The sequence below is a fragment of the Garra rufa genome, chromosome 23, assembly GCF_049309525.1.
Source record: "Garra rufa chromosome 23, GarRuf1.0, whole genome shotgun sequence".
Taxonomy (NCBI): Eukaryota; Metazoa; Chordata; class Actinopteri; order Cypriniformes; family Cyprinidae; genus Garra; species Garra rufa.
In genome coordinates this window covers 22,598,152-22,622,371 of record NC_133383.1, presented here as the reverse complement: position 1 = coordinate 22,622,371, position 24,220 = coordinate 22,598,152, and the positions used below count along the sequence as shown (strand labels likewise).

General features: G+C 35.7%; 1 protein-coding gene across 1 annotated transcript; it reads right to left on the bottom strand.

Moving 5' to 3' along the window:
* Positions 1–5,618: 5,618 nt before the first annotated feature.
* Positions 5,619–23,635, bottom strand: pcolcea (procollagen C-endopeptidase enhancer a). The gene is made up of 9 exons (XM_073829760.1): positions 23,480–23,635; positions 12,688–12,796; positions 9,796–10,054; positions 9,553–9,677; positions 9,080–9,216; positions 8,640–8,989; positions 8,481–8,561; positions 6,174–6,344; positions 5,619–6,058 (listed from the first exon to the last, which is right to left on the bottom strand). The coding sequence occupies exons 1-9, from the start codon at positions 23,590–23,592 to the stop codon at positions 5,928–5,930; spliced, it is 1,476 nt and encodes a 491-aa protein (XP_073685861.1). The 5' UTR covers positions 23,593–23,635; the 3' UTR covers positions 5,619–5,927.
* Positions 23,636–24,220: the final 585 nt, after the last annotated feature.

Below are 24,220 nucleotides of genomic sequence, written 5' to 3'. Positions count from 1 at the left end.
TCCTGATTGTATAAAAAGCCTCATTTTCTTTGTGCAAATGATAATTTCCTGTTTATTTTGGTTTGGGGGTTAAATATGATTTGGACTTGTTATTGAGTTTCTGAAGGTGTTTTGCTACATGCATAGATATGCAAAGGACTAAATCAACCATACAACTGTATTTTAACTTAAAGATTAAGTCAAACTTAAACAGCAGCAATTCTACCCGTCTGCAGTCAAAAGTTTTTGAACAGTATGATTTTTAATGTTTCTTCTGCTCACCAAGCCTGCATTTATTTGATCCAAAGTACGGCAAAAACAGTAAAAGTTTCAAATATTTGTCCTTTTTTAAAATAACTGTTTTCTTATATTTTAAAATGTCATTTATTCCTGTGATTTAAACCTACATTTTTGGCATCATTACTCCAGTCACGTGATCCTTCGGAAATCAGTCTAATATTCTGATTTGCTGCTCCAAAAAAACATTTATTGTTATTTTTACAAATATGTGACCCTGGACCACAAAACCAGTCATAAGGTTAAATTTTACAAAACTGAGAAGTATACATCATATGAAAGCTCAATAAATAAGCGTTCTATTGATGTATGGTTTGTTATGATAGGCCAATATTTAGCAGAGATAGATCTATTTGAATATCTGGAATCTGAGGGTGCAAAAAAAATCAAAATACTGAGAAAATCACCTTTAAAGTTGTCCAAATTAAGTTCTTAACAATGCATATTACTAATCAAAAATTACATTTTGATATATTTACAGTAGGAATTTTATCAAAAATCTTCATGGAACATGATCTTTACATTAATTTCCTAATGATTTTTGACATAAAAGAAAAATCTATAATTTTGACCCATGCAATGTATTTTTGGCTATTGCTACAAATATACCCCAGCGACTTAAGACTGGTTTTGTGGTCCAGGGTCACATATTATTATGTTAATAACAGCTAAGTAGACTTTTTCAGGTTTTGATGAATAGAAAATTCACAAGAACAGCATTTATCAGAAATAGAAATCTTTGTAACATTATAAATGTCTTTATCATCACTTTTGATCAATTTAAAGCATCCTTGCTAAATGAAAAATAAAATAAAAATTAAAATTATACTGACTCCAAGCTTTTGAATGATATAGTGTATCATGTTACAAAAGCTTTTTATTTCAGATGAATGCTGATCCTTGGATCTTCCTATTCATCAAAGAATCCTGAAAAAAAAAAAAACTTAACTTTTTAAAATATTGATGATAATGATAATAATGTTTCTTGAACAGCAAATCAGCATATTAAAATTCAAAGAAATCGTTACATTATATTTTGAAAAATGTATAAAAATGTATAACTTTGTATAACATATCTTTTTCTACCCACTGTAAGAGTAATGTTAAATGTATAAAGATGTATAAAATATTATGTTTAAAATATGACTTAAGCATGTTAAATCTGTCAGACTGGTGAGTATGTGTTTAACCTCTCTGCCCTCAGACAACAACAACAACAGATCACATAGGCTAATTAAAATAATAATAATAATAATTTTTAAGTTTATTTTTTTATTGTCCACCATATTCTTCAACGCAGAAGTAAGCTTATATGGGCAAGACTTATGGTTCCTTAGCCGCTATTGGGAAATAACGAGAAGAATAACAACGTGCAGTAAATGGTTAAACTGTTTGCACTATAAACCAGTGTGTTCATGATTAAGATAATACATTAAAACAACATGGTAAGACACACCAATCTGCAACATCAAGCAGCAAAAACAAGCTGTTTTGTACAGCTAAAAATAGCTGGACGCAATCTTAAACCAGACTCATAAAATTTACAAATCCCGCTCTTACAGGAAAAAGTAGATACTACGCAGCTGTTAAAAGCTTGAATCTGATTGGCTGATGAACGTTCTGAGGTGTGCAATTATTTTCAGGGAAACTCACGGCAAAAGTAGTTCCAGGCAGCTCTTGACCACATTACGTGTCTAAATCACTTCGCCAAATGATTTCAAAGGTCCTTACAGCCTAAAACAGCTAAATAACCAATACCCACAACGAAACTGACCAAGCAAAAAAAATATTGGTAACAGCAGGATATTAGTATACAAAATATAGTAAACAATAGGATGAAGACGCCAAATTATTTAAATGTTTTTGTCACAAACTTACGTTCAGCATAGGCTACTCTATTTCTCCCTCTCTCTCACCCTTACAAACGCACACCGTACAGACACATTTGCACACATGGACAGAAACGTGTTGTCACTGCTACTCTGACGATTTTATCAGTAAAATAATTTTGCAACTTAAAAGCTACATGACATTTTTCACAAATAACGGCTCAGGTAATTCACACACTGTCCCAGAAAAGGGTATGAAAACTTATGCAATGGAATCATTTAAGTTTTTTATTTTTAATAAATTGGCAAAGATGTTAAAACCTAAGACATTCATTTACTTTTTGTCTTTAAAACGCTCTTGTGAGAATGTGTGTATCATCCAACACCTTTGTTGCTATTTCTAAAATATAATTTTTGACCTAGCAATGGAGGCCTGATCGAGCCATTGATATTAGACTAATGCAGAGAGAGAGAGAGAGAGAAGCACTGTATGAACCTGACCAGCAATATTCACTGCTGCTCTCGTCCTCATTTGCAATATATAGACTCTAACTACAGATGCTGGGGATGTTTTGCCACTTTACCACTCTAAAATGTTCTATTCATAATGTTGGGATAAATATTAAGCTTGCCTGGCTGGGTGGAATTACTGTCATCCAGCATTGTGCACTTTAATTTCACAGTGTAAACACAAACCCATTACGCAGACTTCAGATAAGAGATGGCAGGGTGGCCCATTGTTGTCAGGGAGGACACAGAGAGGACAGACAGGATATAAATTCCCTGGTTACCAGACACAGGTCGAGAATTAGCTTCATTGTGCCTTTGCAAGTCATTATCCCCTTTAAGTAGGCCTAAGTGACGTCTATAGATGTCTGTAAAGCATCTAATGTTGTGATGATAGAGGCCTATAAGAGCTACGTTGCTTATAATTGGATGTTTATATGATGCATTTATGAAACTGACATGTTACAGAGGTATTTTAATGGAGAGCTGCTGTAACAAATTACTCCTTTTTTGAGCCCCAAGGTTCTGGAAAAATGTCAGCCACTAGATGACACTATAAAGCCATGATTTTAGTTTCAGAGAGAAACAGCAAGACTATAGAATATTAGAAAACTGTTTTCCACCCAGTACACACTATATACTGCTTAGAAATTTGCAAAACATGAAGTAATATGAAAGTTTCAAACCGCAGTATGCTTAAATGTTTCATGTTAAATTCAGTGTGGGCATTTCTCGGAAATGAAAAAAAAAAGAAAGTGCGATACAGTATTCCTTATAAGCACGTAAGTGTAATTGTAATATTATTTGTATTATATTGTAGTATTTATTAATGTTTTGAATTAGCTTTTATTTTTACATTTTCATTTTTCATTTCAATTTTGACTTGTTTATTTTTATTTTAGTTAAGTTTTATTAATTTTAGTACTTAAATCTATTTATTCAAGTTAGTTTCATTTAATATTTATTTTAATATTAACATTAAATTTAGTATTTATGAATTGATAATATTTATTATTCAATTGTATTTATTTATTTAATTATTTATTTAATTATAGCTTTTATTTTTACATTTTCAGTTTTCATGTCAATTTTGACTTATTTATTTTTATTTTAGTACTTGGGTCTATTAATTTCAGTTCATTTTATTTCATATTTATTTTAATATTAACATTAAACTTCATATTTTTGAATTAGTATTATGTATTATTAAATTAAATGTTATTTATTTATTTATTTATTTATTTTTAGTTAAGTTTTAGTAATGTTAGTACTTAAATCTATTTCAGTTAGTTTTATTTAATATGTATTTTAATATTAACATTAAATTTAGTATTTATGAATTAATGTGTGTTATTAAATGAAATTGTATTTATTTATTTTACTGTATTATTTTAGTTAAGTTTTAATAATTTTAGTACTTAAATCTATTTATTTCAGTTATTGGTATTTAATATTTATTTTAATATTAACATGAAATTTAGTAATTACTAGTTAATAATATATATTATTAAATAACATTTTATTAATTTATTTAATTATTTTACTTAAGTACTTAAATCTATTTATTTCCATAACCTTTATTTTATATTAATTTTATTATTAACATTAAACTTAGTATTTATGAATTATTAATATATATTAAATGAAATTATATAAAAAATATATTTTATTATTTTAGTTAGTTTTAGTAATTTTAGCACTCAAATCTATTTATTTCAGTTAGTTTGATGCAATATTTAGTATAATATTAACATGAAATTTAGTATTTATGAGTTAATAATATGTATTATTAAATTACATGTTAATTGTTTCTTAATTATTTTATTTTATTATGTTAGTTAAGTTTCAGTAATTTTAGTACTTAAATGAATGAAATTTATGAATTAATATGTATTAAATTATATTTTATTTAATTATTTATTTGATAATTGTAGCTAAATTTTAATAATTTTAGGACTTAAATTTTTTTCTGTAACCTTTATTTAATATTTATTTTAATATTACCATTAAATTTAGTATTTATGAATTAATAATATATATTATTAAATTAAATTTGATTTAATTAATTTAATTATTTTAGTTAGGTTTTAGTAATTAGTACTTAAATCTGTTTATTTCAGTTGGTTTTATTTAATATTTAATTTAATATTAACATTAAATTTAATATTCTTGAATTAACATGTATTATTAAATTAAATTATTTATTTATTTTTTTACAAATAATAATCATAGCTGATAGTATTTCATTTGACACATTGGAAAAGCCGAGTGCATTGCAATGTGGGATACAGCATTCCTCATAAGAACATTCGTTTTATTGTAATATTATATAGTATATGAATATAATACTACTTTATGTAGTATTATATTGTAGTATTTATAAATATTTTTAAATTAGCTGTTATTTATAATATTTAAATAAATATTTTTATTAAATATTTAAATTCATGTTTATTAAAGTTAATTTTTATTTTATTATAAACATTACATTTTCTATTAATTAAGTAAAAAAATTTATATATTTTTTTCTTCTTTTTTTATAATAATCATAGTTAACGGTATTTAATTTGTCACACTGAAAAAGGTCAATTACATCTTACATCTATTTATTTCAGTTTATTTAATATTTATTTTAATATTAGCATTCAATTTTATATTTCTAAAACAATATTTCTTGGTGAATATATTTATTCATTTATGTATTTATAAATGTAAGAGCTATTTAAATATTTATATCATCTCATTTCTTCGTTTATATCATTCATTTCATTTCAGCTCTATTTCAGTTGTAGAAAACTGTTCTTAATAGTTAGCTAACAATTACTTGAAGCAATCGTATAAGCTATTCTTTACACAGGAAGAGAGAAGCAGGAAGGAAAAGATAGAAAGAAAGAAGTGTTATTATTACCACATCATTAGTTTAGTATGCGCTCATGTTTCAAGTTTTTCAAACCAGCTTTGAGTGAAAGGAAAAGGCCCATCCCAATAAAACAACACAGACTAAAGTTCAATGCAATAATGTGTTATATAAATCCTGTATTAGAAGACATCATAAATTACAAATATATTTTGTGACATCTCTATTTGTATATGTTGATATGAAAAATATTTTTACTTTACAACTCTAAAATTCAGTTGTGAGCTCACAGGTTTGAAATGCACCATAGCTAATCAAATTACTGGAAATTGTGTGTGTAACTTCCTGAGCATTATATTACAATCCCAAAAAATATCCAGACTAGTTTGGGCATCCAGACTAGTCCTTAGGCATTGCTCTGAAGGTTGATCGTGCTAACATGAATCTGAGTGATCAGATCAGCATGGCTGGTTGTTAATATTAGTCAGTATCTTGTTGTGTGGGGCTTTGTATAGGGCTGTGAAACTACCAGGAGCGAGAACACCACGGCCTTCCTCATCCACATCACCCATCAGGATGAAGTTGTGACCTAGTGAAGAGGAAACACATAAATAATCGGCTTTTATAGGAAATTAATTAGGAATAAAGACCCAGGAATTAGACACAGATGTGTATTTATGTGCAGATGAAGCCATATACTGTACCTCTTCGCAGCAATGGACATTTTCTGCAGGGCATCACAATTTTGACAGACATGGTTTCTCCAGCTTGGGTGATTGTAAGACTACCAGTCTTAAAAGCCTTAATTAAGGATACTGTGCCCTGCATACTTCCACTAGGTCCAGGACTCAGTGCTGTCAGTTTACCAGTGATAACTGAGAATAAGAAAGAGAGAGACATTGAAATAACCTGAAATAAAGAATCGCTGTTATAGTTCACCCTTTTAAAAATGTCAACTTCTGTTGTTATTTATGAGTCCTCATTATTATGTGTCAGAAATTTAAGGTAATTAAGATTTAAAAAATATATATTTTTTCTATATACACTACCATTCAAAAGTTACCAGATAAAAGTCAGTAAGATTTTTAATTTTTTTAAAGAAGTTTCTTCTGCTCACCCAGCCTGCATTTATTTGATCCAAAGTACAGCAAAAACTATTTAAAATAACTGCTTTCTATTTGAATACATTTTAAATGCAATTTATTTCTGTTATCAAAGGTACATTTTTAGCATCATTACTCCAGACTTCAGTGTCACATGATTCTTCAGAAATTATTCGAATATGCTGATTTGCTGTTCAAGAAACATTTATTATTAATAATAATATTTAAGACAGTTGAGTACATTTTATGTCAGATAAATGCTGATCTTTAGAAAAAAAGCTTTTGTAACATTATACACTATACCATGTTTAAGTATTATAGAAATTAATACTTTTATGTAGCAGGGATGCTCTAAATGGGTCAAAAGTGATGATAAAGACATGTTTTTTGAGCAGCAAATGAGAATATTTGAATGATTTCTGAAGGATCGTGTGACTTAAGTAATGATGCTAAAAATTCAGCTTTGAAATCACAAGAATAAATTACATTTTTAAAATACATTCAAACAGAAAACAGTTATTTTTAAAAGTAAAAATATTTTACTGTTGTTGCTGTACTTTGTATCAAATAAATTTAGGCTTGGTGAGCAAAAGAGACTTCTTAAAAAACATTAAACATCTTACTGTTCAAAAACTTTTGACTGGTAGTGTATATACATATTCAGCAAAGGTGCATTAGATTGATCAAATGTGACATTAAATACTTATCAATTATAATACTACACCACATCTGTATTTCAAATAAATTCTGATCTTTTAAACTTAATATTTATCAAAGGATCCTGAAAAAAGTGAATCAAGGTTTCTAGAAAAATATTAAGCAGTATGACTGTTTTTGATATTATTAGTATTTAATAATATATATATATAAATATATATATTTATTTTTAAATATATTTAAACAGAAAATAGTTATTTAAAATTGTAATAATATTTCACAATATTACTGTATTCTTGATCAAATAAATGCAGCCTTGGTGGCATAAGAGACTCAAAAACAAAAAAATGGCAGAGTAAAAGTTTCTCCATGTGCTTTAAGATTTTTAATATTAACTGTACATTGTAAAAAAAATGCTGTTTAAGAAACATTTATTATTATTATTATTATCAATATTTAAAACAGTTGAGTAAATTTTATTCAGGATTCTTTGATGAATAGAAAGATCCAACGATTAGCATTTATCTGAAATAAAAAAAAAACTTTTGTAACATTATAAACTATAAACCATTCAAAAGCTTGAAGTCAGTATTTATTTGTTTTTTAAAAGATAATAATACTTTTATTTAGCAAGGATGCTTAAAATGGATCAAAAGTGACGATAAAGGCATTTAAATTGTTACGAAAGATTTCCATTTCAGATAACTGCTGTCCTTCTGAACTATTATTCTATTCATCAAAGAAACCTGCAAAAAGATTGTACTCAGCTGTTATTAACATAATAATAATAATAATAATAACACGAATAATAATAGATGTTTTTGAGCAGCACATCAGAATATTAAAATGCTTTCTGAAGGATCATGTGACTGAAGTAATGATGCAAAAAACTCAGCTTTGAAATCACAGGAATAAATTGCATTTTAAAATATATTCAAATAGAAAACAGTTAATTCAACTAGTAAAAATATTTCAAAATTGCACTGTTTTTGCTGTAATTTGGGTCAAATAAATGCTGGCTTGGTGAGCAGAAGAGACGTCTTTAAAAAAATCGTACTGTTCAAAAACTTTTGACTGGTAGTTACAGTAAAATACTATTTTAACTTTTAAGCTTAAATATTTCTTGTTTAATTCAATGTGTTACTTGCTGGTTTTTTGTAATTAACTATAAAATTTAAATATAAAATTGACTATTTTTAAGTGAAAACGGTTTTTGCACCAAATGTTTGTAGGTTGTAGGTAACGACTTACCAAATTCACTAGCACAGAAACTAGTCTTGATGGTTCCATCTCTTTTACATGCCTTTCCACACAGTGGGTTTGCTTCTGTCGCTGAAAAAGACATTCAGCAATGTCAAACAAGTCATAATCAACCATAAACATTATTTTTCACTGTTATCTCTGCCTTACCTGGCCTGGATTCATCTGGCTCTGGTTTACTGACTGGACGTCTCACAGGTTTAAGAGGTCTAACAGGTTTGGGTCGTGGCTTTGGCTGTTCAGTAGTAGTGGTCGTAGTTGTAGTGGTTGTAGTTGTTGCTTCTGTTGTCAACACCACAGGTTTCACCGGTTTGACAGGAGTGAGACGAGGTTTTGTGGCAGTGGATGACACTCGAGGTCCTGAAGCAACATCGCCACCTGCAGTTGGAGTATGGGCGCCACGTGGGATGCTAGTGTACGATGCCATGAATCCATCTGAAGTCACGCTAAGGTCAGATACAAACTGCACCAACAGCACATTGCTATTGGTAATAATGTTCCTGCAGATGGGATGCAATAAATAGGGATGAATGCAACTGTAAACATTTTTGGTTTTGTTTCAAACATATGATATTGATATGATTACTGACTGAGGCGCAGTGTCTCCGCAGTATTTTCCAATGCGCCTTGAATCATCTTTCTCCCCTCCGTTAAAAAACGCCACATAGTCGAAGCGGCAGTATGTGTCAGACTCCAAATCAAACTTATCAAACTTCACCTCAATCACCTAAAAGACAAAACCACGAAGTTCAGAAATCTGAAATGTATTTAGTACAAAGACACAAGAGTTTGGGGTAAAATCAACATTAAAACTTAGTATTGACACAAAGTTAAACATCAAAAATAAATAATTGTATTCTGGGAAAAAGTTGTTATATAACATAATATAATACATTGGAAAACATCCCAGATTCAAGCACAGAAAGCCATGTTTCCCAACAGGCTTGTTTCTTATCATTTAATGAACAGGCTGCAAAAAAATGTCTGGCGTGCCGCCACCTATTCAGCGTTGAAATATTAACTGAAAACGATCAGAACTCCAGGGTTATGTATTTTTCCTGACCATTTCCGGCTCCACTGTTATAAGCCAGGAACAGCTGATGCCTGGTGGATAATTTTTCTCTGGCCAATTAGGAGTTTTGATTGTTCCCTGAGACTTTGTCAGCTTCCCACCACAAAACTGGTGCTCTGAAAAAAAGAAAAAAATAATTTTAGAGAAAAGAAAGGCCATTGAGGCTACAAATATTTACTTTTTCTAATATTCTAGTTTTCGAGAACTAGAGTCAATCAATATATTTGTTTTCACCATCCACATGTGGCTTTCCTCCATTGAAGTAGGCCAGGAACCCTCTTCCACCCGTTCCTGAATCCGAAACCATCTCTACCATCATGGTGTTGGATGTTGAAATGAGAGCCCCGGGCCGGAATGTTCCACAGAAACGCCCGAGCTTCTGTACCATGTTAGAATGTCCGTTATACACATCTACATAGTCGTAGCGACAAAGAGGGTCAGCCTCGAGGTCAAAAATCCTGAAGGACAGCATGACAACATTTCCCTCTGGAACCTGGTACAAAACAGACAGATTGAGGTCAAAAGTTTACATCCCCCCTTCAGAATCTGCAAAACGTTAATTATTTTACCAAAATAAGAGGGACGATACAAAGTGCATGTTATTGTTATTTCACATAAAATATGTTTACATTCCTGCTGAAAAAAATAGTTAATACCAGCCTAGGCTGAGGGACTGGCTGGTCTTAGCTGGTTTAAGATGGAGGTAACTGGTTTTAGCTGGTCTCCCAGCCTGGCCAAGGTGGGAAAGTGGCCAAAACCCCTGTAAACCAGCCTGCTGACCAGCTAAACCCAGCTGTTTTTTTCAGCAGGGATATAGTCCACAAGAGAAAATAATAGCTACATTTATAAAAATGACCATGTTCAAAAGTTTACATACACTTGATTCTTAATACTGTGTTGTTACCTGAATGATCCAGCGCTGTTTTTTTTGTTTTTTGTTTTGTGATAGTTGTTTATGAGTTCCTTGTTTGTCCTGAACAGTTAAATTGCCTGCTGTTCTTCAGAAAAATTCTTCAGGTCCCACAAATTCTTTGGTCTTTAAGCATTTTTGTGTATTTGAACCCTTTCCAACAATGACTGTATGATTTTGAAATCCATCTGTTCACACTGAGGACATTTGAGGGACTCATATGCAACTATTACAAAAGGTTTATATGCTCATTGATGCTTCAGAAGGAAACACGATGCATTAAGAGCGAAGAGAAAGAGAGAACATTTTTTGAATTTGAAGATCAGGGTACATTTAACTTATTTTGTCTTCTGGGAAACATATAAGTATCTTCTGTAGCTTCTGAAGGGCAGCACTAAATGAAAAAATGAAAAATGTAGGATACACGTCCATTCTGTTCAAAAGTTTTCACCCCACGGCTCTTAAAGCGATGGTTCGGAGTAGATTTGACTACATTGCTATGCACTCCGAAGCCCATCTAAATGCCCCATCCAAAGTTTTTTTTACCTTAGTCGAACATTGACGGAGATATTCGAGCTTGTCGAATGGCTTGCTACAGCCGTACATGGTACATGTGATGTATCTCGTAAATTGCACCACTAAACGTGCAAGTAATCTTACCAAACTTCTACAGTAGTGTAAATAGGGTATGTACTCACAAAACGCTGCATTGGAAAATTTGTAAGTCCACCATGAGTGTATTAAAAACAACTGTTACCCGATCCCTACTAGTCTCAAAAACTACAAATGGCGACACGTCAACGTCACTTCCCTGGTTTGGGAAAAGCACGTAAAAGTCCACCTACTACGTTGACATGCACACAGACGTAGTAGGTGGACTTTTATGTGTTTTTAATACACTCATGGTGGACTTACAAATTTTCCAATGCAGCGTTTTGTGAGTACATACCCTATTCACACTACTGTAAAAGTTTGGTAAGATTACTTGCACGTTTAGTGGTGCAATTTACGAGATACATCACATGTACCATGTACGGCTGTAGCAAGCCATTCGACAAGCTCGAATATCTCCGTCAATGTTCGACTAAGGTAAAAACTTCGGATGGGGCATTAAGATGGGCTTCGGAGTGCATAGCAATGTAGTCAAATCTACTCCGAACCATCGCTTTAATGCCTCATGTTTCCTTCTGAAGCGTCAGTGAGCGTTTGAACCTTCTGTAATAGTTTCCTATTAGAGTCCTTCAGTTGTCCTCAGTGTGAAAAGATGGATGGAATGTTTTACCTCTCTACATCAAGCAGGCCCCTTCGCTGTCCTTGTTCAAGTCTCATCTTAAAACCTACCTTTTTTCCTTGGCCTTCGATACCTGAATTGATATTGCTGGATAGTTTTAAATGTATTGTGTACATGGGTAATCCTAGTGCTGTCTTAATGTATATTATGTACTGTGTGTGTTTTATCTTGTTTTATTGTTCAGCACTTTGGTCTGCCGTTGGGTGGTTGTAAAGTGCTTTATAAATAAAGTTGAATGAATGAATGAATGAATGAATCTCAAAATCATACAGTCATTGTTAGAAAGGTTTCAAATACCCAAAAATGCTGACACACTATTAACACAGTATTAAGAATCAAGGGGATGTAAACTTTTGACCTCAACTGTACTTAAAGGAGTAGTTCACCCAAAAATAAAAATTGCCCCATGGTTTACTCACCCTCAAGCCATCCTAGGTGTATATGACTTTTTTCTTTCGGACGAATACAATTGGAGTTACATTAAAAAGTGTCCTGGCACTTCCAAGCTTTATAATGGCTGTTGAGATTTAGTAGTCCAATAAAGTGCATCCATCTATTATAAAAAGTACTTCACATGGCCCTGAGGGGTTAATAAAGGCCTTCTGAAGTGAATCGATGCATTGGTGTAAGAAAAACATCCTTATTTAAAACGTTATAAACCACATTCTCTAGCCATGTGTACGTTTTATGATGGATGGATGAACTTCATTGGACTTCAAAATCTCAACAGCCATTCACTACCATTATAAATCTTGGAATAGCCAGAACATGTTCTGAAAGAAGAAAGTCATATACACCTATAGGATGTCTTGAGGGTGAGTAAATCATTGGGTAATTTTCATTTTTGGGTGAACCATCCTTTTAAAGGCTTTTATTCCAGGATACCACACCCCGAGTGTGGAGTGTGACCTTGAAGTGAACTCACTGTGATGTACCAGGTACATTTGCTGTTGGGTTTGTAGAACGATGGGAATCCTTCACTGCCCACAAAGCCTGAGTCTCCAACCAGATCACCGCCACAGTTAAACACAGGCCTGGGAGAGTGAGGGAAGAATTTCTAGTCACTGTGAAGTAAATACTGAATGTTTATATTGCACAATAAACACAGCTTTTGAGGAGAGTCAAAAGCTTGACCAAGACATAGTTTGCAGGAGACATAATTTCACAAAGTACAAACAGATGCACACAGATAGACTCACAAAACTCAAAAACTGTATTATGGGAGGCATCCAGGCTGAGAATATTTTCCAACCAGAAGCTATTAAAGATACAAATTTTACAATATTGTAATTATTCAGTACATTAAATGTCAATGTTTACAACTTTAATTTTTATGTAATGTGAAGCATTTCAGTCAGACGAAATACAGTAAACTAGATAAATGACAGAAACATTTACAAAATCAATAAGAAAGTGCATTCAAAATTCCATTAGGAGAACAAAGTTGGGAGGCTTTTAAATTGGACGTGATAATTTGATTTAGCTAAACATACATATATTGCTATAATTAAGACAGACATTTAATTTCAGCTCAGCATAATTAAACACTGATTTTTTTGCGCATTACTGCATTTTTAAAGCTAAATATTCATTTGTAGATGAATTTGAATATATTCTTTTATTAGATTTTTTATAATTTAGTGTTAATTTACAAGTTTAATGTAGTCACCCAAATTAAGATAAACTTTTTTGTGCCAGAAAAATGCAGACAGTGGAAGTTGGAAGGCTGCATTTTCAAAGCTGTTTCACAGAAGTAGACACTTTTATTCAGTGTTTATAACATCACAGGCAGTATTTCTAAGATCACTGACAGCTCAAAATCCCTTTTGAATGTCCTGAAGGGTTTTATTGTTCTGATAATATTCGCTGACGTCTACAGCAACATATGTTTATAGACTTAAACCCTACGACACTGCAAAATAAAACAGAGCTCTGTTGTGATGTAATGGTGTGGGGCCAAAAAACTCAGACCAGTAGTCTGGTCATTATGCAGTCACTCCCACAAACCCCGTCTGAGATTCTCTTCACTCGGCAATAAGGATGTTTACTGCATGGTATAATTTCAGTGACCTTTTCAAATATTTACTGTTACTTAAAATGAGGAAGTAAATAAAACTGATCTGACATGCATAGAAAATTAGGGCTACTTGCAAATGTCACAACTAATTCTGTCAAATCGATTACAAGTAATCGCGATTAATCGCTTTCAAAATAAAAGTTTGATAAAAACAGTTAAACAATAATAAAATCAAATAAAATCAAATTGAACAATAATAATTTTTTTTAATAATTTAGTGTAAAAGTTTTATTTAAAATTAGGTTTCCATACTAAAAAAACAATTTTACACACACACACACACACACACACACACACACACACACACACACACACACACACACACACACATATATAGCGCTCAAAAAAAGTTACATTGTGTTGTTTAAGTATTCCCTTTATTTTTTTGAGCAGTATATATTGTTTTTTCATTTCTGATTTTTTTCTGCAATTTCGAGTTATGGTCAGAATTGTAAGATATAATGTCACAATTCTGATTTTTTTTTTCAGAATTGCGTCATATAAACTCAAAATAAAGCAAAAAAGTCAAAATTGTGAGTTAAAAACTTGAAAATGCGAGTTTATGACGCAATTATGACTTTTTTTCTTTAGAATTGTGAGATATAATCTCACAGTTGAGAGTTATAAAGTCAGAATTGCACGTTTATATCTTGCAACTCTGACTTTATAACTCTCAATTGTGAGTTTATTTCACGCAATTCTGAGGAAAAAGTCAGAATTGTGAGTTTATATCTCGCAACTCTGACTTTATAACTCTTAATTGTGAGTTTATTTCACACAATTCTGAGAAAACAGTCAGAATTGTGAGTTTATATCTCACACTGACTTTATAACTCTCAATTGTGAGTTTAAATTCACACAATTCTAAGAAAAAAAAGTCAGAATTGTGAGTTTATATCTCGCAACTTTGACTTTATAACTCTCAATTGTGAGTTTATTTCACACAATTCCGAGAAAAAAAAAGTCAGAATTGTGAGTTTATATCTCGCACTGACTTTATAACTCACAATTGTGAGTTTATTTCACACAATTATAAAAAAAGTCAGATTTGTGAGTTTATATCTCGCAACTTTGACTTTATAACTCTCAATTGTGAGTTTATTTCACACAATTCTAAGAAAAAAAAGTCAGAATTGTGAGTTTATATCTCGCAACTTTGACTTTATAACTCTCAATTGTGAGTTTATTTCACACAATTCTAAGAAAAAAAAGTCAGAATTGTGAGTTTATATCTCGCAACTTTGACTTTATAACTCTAAATTGTGAGTTTATTTCACACAATTCTAAGAAAAAAAAGTCAGAATTGTGAGTTTATATCTCGCAACTTTGACTTTATAACTCTCAATTGTGAGTTTATTTCACACAATTCTAAGAAAAAAAACTCAGAATTGTGAGTTTATATCTCGCAACTTTGACTTTATAACTCTCAATTGTGAGTTTATTTCACACAATTCCGAGAAAAAAAAAGTCAGAATTGTGAGTTTATATCTCGCACTGACTTTATAACTCACAATTGTGAGTTTATTTCACACTGACTTTATAACTCACAATTGTGAGTTTATTTCACAATTGTGTCACACTGGTGGTACCACGCAATCTGTGCCGAATTTCACCCCATCCAGGATGACATCTCCATTCAATTGTTGTGCTGAAAGTTAGGGATCTTTAACAACTAGTCCTAGTAAGAATCTTGATATCTGGTGTTAAAACCAGTGACCGCTGCGAAAGGGCAGCTGACAACCTGGGAAAGACCTGGTGACGGCCTGAAGAGACTGCTGGCAGGAGGGAACAGACCCCAACGGGGCTGGCATGGGTTAGCTACCCGTGCTAGCAGGATCCTTGCACTACACAGTGACTTGGATCCACCCAACTATGGCTACGAAAATTTCAAAAGGAAAAACACCCCTTGAGTCTGCGAGAGCGGGGGCGGAAGATGACTCGTCGGTGGACCACACGGTAACAGACCCTGGAACGGAAACGACAATGAATCAAATGTTCAGCATGGGAGTTGATGGAGTAACAGCACAGGCAGGACACAAGCTTCAAAGCTGCAGCTGTGGCTGGAAAAAGATAACATCAGAGAAGGGTCTCAAGATCCACCAGGGCAGGAAAAAGTGCCTGAGAGAGCCTAGCAAGGGGCCTCGCATTGACCACTACTTCCTTAGAGGCAGGCCCGGATTGGCTAATCGGGAGGACCGGGAGAATTCCCGGTGGGCCGGTCCGTTTTTTTGGCCGCGAGGGCTGGTGTCCCTAGCTGCCTGCACTCACAGCAGTCGCCAGGGGCGGACTGTCCATCGGGAGAATTTTTGGCCCGCTACCCTCCAATTTTTATTATTATTATTTTAATATTGTTGTTGTTGTTTTTGTTGCCGGCCTAATGTACTAAAGTGGTTATTTCAGAATTAGCCATTCAATAATAAAACTCTAATAAATCATAAATCGGTTAGTCTTGACTGGCACGCGTTTCGTCTCGCGCGCGCTCCGCGCATCCGCGCGTCCGCCGTCCGCCAAAACGACGCGAGACTGAAGTGCCCAGGTGGAGCAGAGAGACAAATCTGTCCTGTTTAGGACCTAAAGCGCAGGTCTGTTACATCTGTAAACAGACTATTGTAGTTTTGTCTTTGTTTACTTAAGTATTGAACTGCTAACAAATGTTAATCTATAAAAAATATCGTTTTAAAACAGGTTTAGGGAGCTACCCTTATAAAAATTAACGGTGGTTTTACAAAACATGTTTACTATAGTTATACAATAATTATACAATATACAATGGTTTTGCTACACTATACTTTCACCATGGTATAAAATTATGATTATACTAATGGGAATCAATCCTAAAAAAAACCCCAAAAAAACATGGTTACTATGTTTACCATAGGCTCAATAATATCATGGTTAATTTTCCTTAGGGCCAAACATGACCCATGATAATGCAAAACATGTTTAGTTTTAAGATTTTTTAATAAATATATATTCAAGATGTAGCTAATTTTTGTTGTTTTAATTTTAACATTACGACAATAACACATGGTCCTAATGTAGTGGCCCTCTTTTTTCTGTTGCCCTTTTTTTCTATCAAATGTTTTAGTACTAATCATAAATTATATATAATTTTGAAAGCTTAGAAGCTCAAGAACCATCCTGGTGGCTGTCTCCTCCCCCTTAGCAGCAATGTCAAGTGTCATTTTACAAAATCACAACTTTTTACAATCTTGACAAAAACATGTCTTTAAAAAGGTCTCAGTATTTCTGCAATAATCTGCTGATTGTCTTCTTTAAAAAAGACCAACCTTAGATCTGTACTGTATAGGTGGTTGTAAAGGTCGAGATGTGTTTATGAAAAAAGTGACAGATACAAGAAAATTTGTTTAAAAAGTAAACACATGAGAGACAGAGAGATTAAAAGAGATTAAAAGGCAAATTGGAAGTTCAAGAGATAACATTTAATTATTTTACCCAGTTGATTTCAACTTTTCTTTATGTGATGATGAAAAATATTGTTGTCCAGGGTTTCAAATTTTGGTGTGGGATGGCCTGGATAAGTGTGAGATTTCCCGGCCTGAAATTTTGTCTCAGTCCGCCCCTGGTTAACGTCAAGCTAGTTAGGAGCAGTGCAAAACAACGATGTCTGCAAATCACCGTTCATGTTTATGTATCAAACCTTTTCTTGTACTGTTGCTCTTCAGCAGCAGCAGCCTCTAGTCCAGTTTGCTGCTAAGAGTGAAAAGCCAGGCCCCGTAACATTACCAAGCACCAGTCATGAGCCCAACACACTAGAATGGGCAGGTAGGACAGTGCAATACTTGTTCTATTCTTTATTTGTGTTTAAGGACTCAACAATTTTGCACAGAATATATATTCAGATATTGCAGAAAAGGACATTGTGATGTTTAAAAGAGTAGTGTTAGACATTTACCCTTTAATGTTCTCATTTATGAAAAATATTTGAACTTATAAAGCAGCTGTTTACTTGAAAAAGACATGATAGTGTCATTAGAAAGTTTAATACATTTTATTTTAATCTTTATTTTATACATATAGCTTAATATACATTTGTATTTATTTGATATTTTTTCATTTCAAGGTTTGGATATTTATGAGCACTAATTCTAACAGAAAATACATACTGATACTGTTAAACATTATATTGTGTTAACTGTTCAAATAAATCTTCACTGTGAAGCAACACTTAGGCTACTGTATTTGCACTGAATTGGAAATGACGTCATTTTAATATAGTCAGTCGTGAACTAAAGTGGGCCGGTCTAAGGCTTGAAACTCCAGGGCTGAAAAGGAGTCCCACTCCGGCCCTGCTTAGAGGTATGGCAAATCAGTCGAGTGAAGCCCAGTGGCAGGATATTCACCACAGTCCACAGGGTATCAGAACCCCAGACGAAGCTCAACCAAGCACAGAGCCACCAACGGACATGAGTCCAGAGCCCATCCAGCCACAGACAGCAGTAGAGAGGAAGATGAATGGACGGAAGCCTCAAATCTTGTGGCCTAAATCCTGCCAGAAAAAGGAGTGGGAAACCACAGACACAGACCTTGTCCATCTTCTAGAAGGCCTGAAAGGGTGTGTGGAAAGAAAGCTGGACAAGATCGGAGAGATTATTTACAGCTATGGAGCAGAGAGATTCGGGGTGAAAAGAACAAACCTTTGGATGCAGAAGGACCCATCAGTCAACCTCAAGTCCAGGAGACAACAAGAGATTGAGCGACTGGTGAAAGAAAGAAGGAACCTGAGAAAACAATGGAGGAAGGCCACAGAAGTGGAAAGGAAAGGACTTGAGGCACTACAGGGTGACATCAAGCAGCGTATTGCAACACTGCGAAGAGCAGAATGCCTTAGAAAGCAACATAAGAAGAAGGAACGAACGAGGACTGCCTTCTACAGAGATCCCTACAAGTTTGTCAAAGACCTCTTTGTCAAGGAGAAAACTGGGACCCTCAAAGCACCCATAAGGGAACTAGAGGAGCACATGAGGAAGACCTACTCCGACAACCAGAGGCATGTGCCAGCCAGCATTCCGGATGATATGCCTCCAATTCAACCACCCGAGCACCAGCTGGAAACAAGACCCCTTACTTGGAGCGAAGTGGAGAGCACGGTAAAGCGGGCAAGAACAGCCTCAGCCCCTGGGCCCAATGGCGTTCCATATAGGCTCTATAAGAACACACCAGGCGTCTTGAAGTACCTCTGGAAGCTCATGAAAGTGGCATGGGAAAAAGGAATTATACCAAAGGCATGGCGACGGGCAGGAGGGATCCTGATTCCCAAAGAGAAGAATTCCTCAACCATCGATCAGTTCCGCCAGATCAGCCTCCTGAATGTGGAAGGAAAGATATTTTTCAGTGTTGTGGCCCATAGGCTTTCTGTGTTCTTGCAGAAGAACAACTTTGTTGACACCTCAGTGCAAAAGGCAGGGATAAGTGGATTCTCAGGATGCCTGGAACACACAAATGTCATCTGGCACCAGATACAGACAGCTAAGAAGGAGAAGAAAGACCTGCATGTGGTTTTCTTAGATCTTGCCAATGCCTTTGGGTCAGTGCCGCATGAAATTTTGTGGACGGCGTTCAATTTCTTTCAAGTCCCAGAGGGTATCACAAGGCTGGTCAAAGCCTATTTCCAGGACCTTCAATTCTGTGTGACAGCACAGGCCAGTACAACTGCCTGGCAGCACCTCGAGATAGGCATAATGGCAGGCTGCACTATCTCTCCACTGGCGTTTACCATGGCGATGGAGCTCATTATTCGAGCATCGCGATGGGTGGTTGGAGGGGAGCGGTTGAAGAGTGGGCTGCATCTTCCTCCAATCAGGGCATACATGGATGACATGACGACAATAACAACAACAAATGCATGCACCAAACGCCTGCTGGATAAACTCCAGGGAAACATCAAATGGGCACGAATGGAGATTAAACCCAGCAAATCCCGCAGTATCTCCATTGTTAAGGGCCAGCTTACCAACGAGAGATTCCAGGTCAACAACGAGCCAATACCAACAGTTCTGGAGAAGCCTATCAAAAGCCTCGGCCGCTGGTACAGCGCAGAACTCAAAGACTCGAAGCAGGTGGAGCAACTCAGGCAGGATACAATCAGCGGCCTCAAGAAGATCAACAACACTGCTCTCCCCGGGAAGCTGAAGCTGTGGTGTTTTCAGTTTGGGCTGCTGCCCCGTCTCATGTGGCCAATTTCTATCTATGAGGTCACGCTATCCCATGCCAATCGACTGGAGAGATTAGTGAATGCACAAGTGAGGAAGTGGCTTGGACTGCCGAGATGCCTTACCAGCATTGGCCTCTATGGCAACGGAGCCCTCTCCCTGCCAATCTCAAGCCTGGTGGAGGAGTACAAATGTGCGAAATCAAGGCTGGAAATGACTCTCAAAGAATCCCGGGATCCAGTCGTCAGAGGTGCTGCTCCAACCCTAGCAACAGGGAGGAAATGGAAGCCATCGGCAGCAGTTGCGGTGGCAAAGGCTGCCCTCAGACACCGGGATATAGTGGGGCATGTCCAACATGGCAGAGGGGGCCTTGGATTGGAAGCAGCAACACCCACATGGCAAAAGGCTACTCCAACCGAACGGCGGCACATGGTGGTGGAGGAGGTGCGCCACCAGGAGGAAGCAGCCAGGTGTGCTAAGGCTGTCTCCCAAGCCCAGCAAGGCCGCTGGATGAAGTGGGATGGCGTGGAGAGGAGAAAAATCACATGGATTGAGATGTGGGGCATGGAGGCTAATAGGCTAAGTTTCATCATTAGAGCCACATACGATGTCCTGCCCTCCCCAACCAACCTACATCTCTGGCATGGAGAGGACCCAGCCTGTCCCCTGTGTGCAGTCCCAGCAACCCTCAAACACATCCTGGTGGGTTGCAAGACCAGCCTAACTCAAGGTAGGTACACCTGGCGCCACAACCAAGTGCTGAAGTGCTTGGCTGCCGAACTTGAGAACAAGAGGGTAACCACCAACGCCATGCCTCCTAATGCCCAGACTACCATCCCACGGAGAACAACCTTCATGCGGGAAGGGGAGAAACAGCGGACCAAGCCATCACTTCCAGACTTTAGCCCACTGAACGCAGCCCGGGATTGGGAAATGCGGGTAGACCTCAGCCAGAGGCTCACCTTCCCACCCGAAATTGCAGCAACCAATCTGCGCCCAGACCTTGTCCTCTGGTCCAAGTCCTGCCGGCGGGTCTTCATTGTTGAAATGACTGTCCCATGGGAGGATGCCATCGATGAGGCATTCGAACGGAAGAGGCTGCGGTATGCCAACTTAGCAGCTGAAGCAGAGGGGCGGGGCTGGAACGTGAAGGTGTGGCCAGTGGAGGTGGGATGCAGAGGATTTGTAGCCAGTTCTACCACAAGGCTCTTGAAGGAAGTAGGGATCAGAGGGCAGTCCCAACGGAGGGCAATCAAAGATCTTGCCACTGCAGCGGAACGGAGCAGTCACTGGCTGTGGCTGAAACGTAGGGACGCAACATGGGCTGCCAAATGATCACATGGTGCCACCACCGTGCGACACACACCCGGGTCTGATCAACCCGTGGTGGGCCAACCCCGGCAGAGGGTGTCTTGTGATAAGTGGCCGAAACACCCAATGAGGTCGGGGCACACAACTGAAGATGTGTCACACTGGTGGTACCACGCAATCTGTGCCGAATTTCACCCCATCCAGGATGACATCTCCATTCAATTGTTGTGCTGAAAGTTAGGGATCTTTAACAACTAGTCCTAGTAAGAATCACACAATTATAAAAAAAGTCAGATTTGTGAGTTTATATCTCACAACTCTGACTTTATAACTCTCAATTGTGAGTTTATTTCACACAATTCTGAGAAAACAGTCAGAATTGTGAGTTTATATCTCACACTGACTTTATAACTCTCAATTGTGAGTTTATTTCACACAATTCTAAGAAAAAAAAGTCAGAATTGTGAGTTTATATCTCGCAACTTTGACTTTATAACTCTCAATTGTGAGTTTATTTCACACAATTCCGAGAAAAAAAAAGTCAGAATTGTGAGTTTATATCTCGCACTGACTTTATAACTCACAATTGTGAGTTTATTTCACACAATTATAAAAAAAGTCAGATTTGTGAGTTTATATCTCGCAACTTTGACTTTATAACTCTCAATTGTGAGTTTATTTCACACAATTCTAAGAAAAAAAAGTCAGAATTGTGAGTTTATATCTCGCAACTTTGACTTTATAACTCTCAATTGTGAGTTTATTTCACACAATTCTAAGAAAAAAAAGTCAGAATTGTGAGTTTATATCTCGCAACTTTGACTTTATAACTCTCAATTGTGAGTTTATTTCACACAATTCCGAGAAAAAAAAAGTCAGAATTGTGAGTTTATATCTCGCACTGACTTTATAACTCACAATTGTGAGTTTATTTCACACAATTATAAAAAAAGTCAGATTTGTGAGTTTATATCTCACACTGACTTTATAACTCTCAATTGTGAGTTTATTTCACACAATTCTGAGAAAAAAAAGTCAGAATTGTGAGTTTATATCTCGCACTGACTTTATAACTCACAATTGTGAGTTTATTTCACACAATTATAAAAAAAAAGTCAGATTTGTGAGTTTATATCTCACAACTCTGACTTTATAACTCACAATTGTGAGTTTATTTCACACAATTCCGAGAAAAAAAAAGTCAGAATTGTGAGTTTATATCTCGCACTGATTTTATAACTCGCAATTTTGAGTTTATTTTACACAATTCTGAGGAAAAAGTCAGAATTGTGAGTTTATATCTCGCACTGACTTTATAACTCACAATTGTGAGTTTATTTCACACAATTCTGACTTTATAACTCACAATTGTGTTTATTTCAATTCTGAGAATCAAAATTGCAAAATGTAAACTTGCAATTGTGAGGAAAAAAAAGTCCGAATTGTGAGACAAAAAGTCACAATTACCTTTTCCATTTTTTTATTCACTAGCAGAAACGGGCTTCTACACATTTAAAACTGCTGTATCATGATCAGGCACAGAAAATTCAGTCATGTTTCACGACATGATTATGAGATGCCAGTGTTTCTTTTTTTAGCTACTGGGTACTTTCACTGGAAAGGAACAGAGCAGCACAAACATTCTACCAAATTTCTCCAACTAAGACAAAATAATATGAACAGAAATTTCATTTTGACTCAACTATTTCTGCAACTGCCTAAATAGCATAAAAATTTCCAGAATTTCTGCCCACAAGAATGTCAGCCAGATAGTTTGGTCTAGTCATTATTTAATAAATGATCCATCTGTTTTCTTCAGTAAAAGCATTGACACTCCCTGCAAAGGAAAGCTGGACCTGATGCAGGGTAAAGCAACCTGATTCCCTCTGAAAACACACTAACCCAAAGTAATTCCATCTGCAAACCTTTATAAATCTATAATCAATATTCCTGAGAATACATACAGCATGTGTTTAAAACACACACTTTCTACCAGACATAAACACTTTAAAAGATGTAAAGGTGCAAGCTAGCAAGTTTAAACAGCTGCTGCAGTAGAAACTTGCGAAGGTTTTCAAAAAAGGTTATTTATAGCTGCAAAGAGCTGTTTCGACACGCATGCATCGCTCATCCTCAACCACAGCCCTACCGCACACCTGGTGTAGTTGGTGGTTTGACTCAAGACCCCTCCAAAACTCAGAGACAGAAGAATCCCCAAACTCCACACAGCAGTCGGACGCTCCATATTCCTCAGCACTGAGATCCACATGCAGACGTAGCCACAGGACACATGACACGGAGAGGAGGACGAGGTTTGGAGGGAGGGATGCTGAGGAAAACGTAGAGGGAGTGGGAAAGTGACGCTATGGGGGGGACTAGCAAAGAAAGGCTTTAATTAGAGCCAGATGTTCACCTTGGATTGAATAACAGCCTCACTAACTCTGGCCAAAGGGAAAATGCTGCATCAACAAAAGCGGGAAAGGAAAAAAACAAATGCAATGCAAACACTGTGTGCGGGAGCCGTTGAAAATGGAAGTCGTTGTATTAACTTAAACTCAAGGTTGAATTCAGTCAGTCTTTCAAGAGAAGCTCTCCATGCTGCTCAGGTTGTCAGGCTTCAGGTGTGATCTGTAGGCTGGTCCATTTGCTATCAGGAAGCGCCTGAGGTGTCAAAACCCCTCACTTTTGCAGAGATCAAGAGGTTGTGTTTAATTGTACTCCAATTACCTCTCCTTAGGATATTAATATATTTTGTTATCTCAGGTGGTAAAATACTAAAGACAGTCACAGTTAAAATGTTGCTAGTCAGCTGTAAGGGTTATTAGTGGGAGTATCTGGTATTCTTATTCTAGATAACAAAGTGCAAGTCTGTTTCCACTGGCAAATTATTTTTAAAA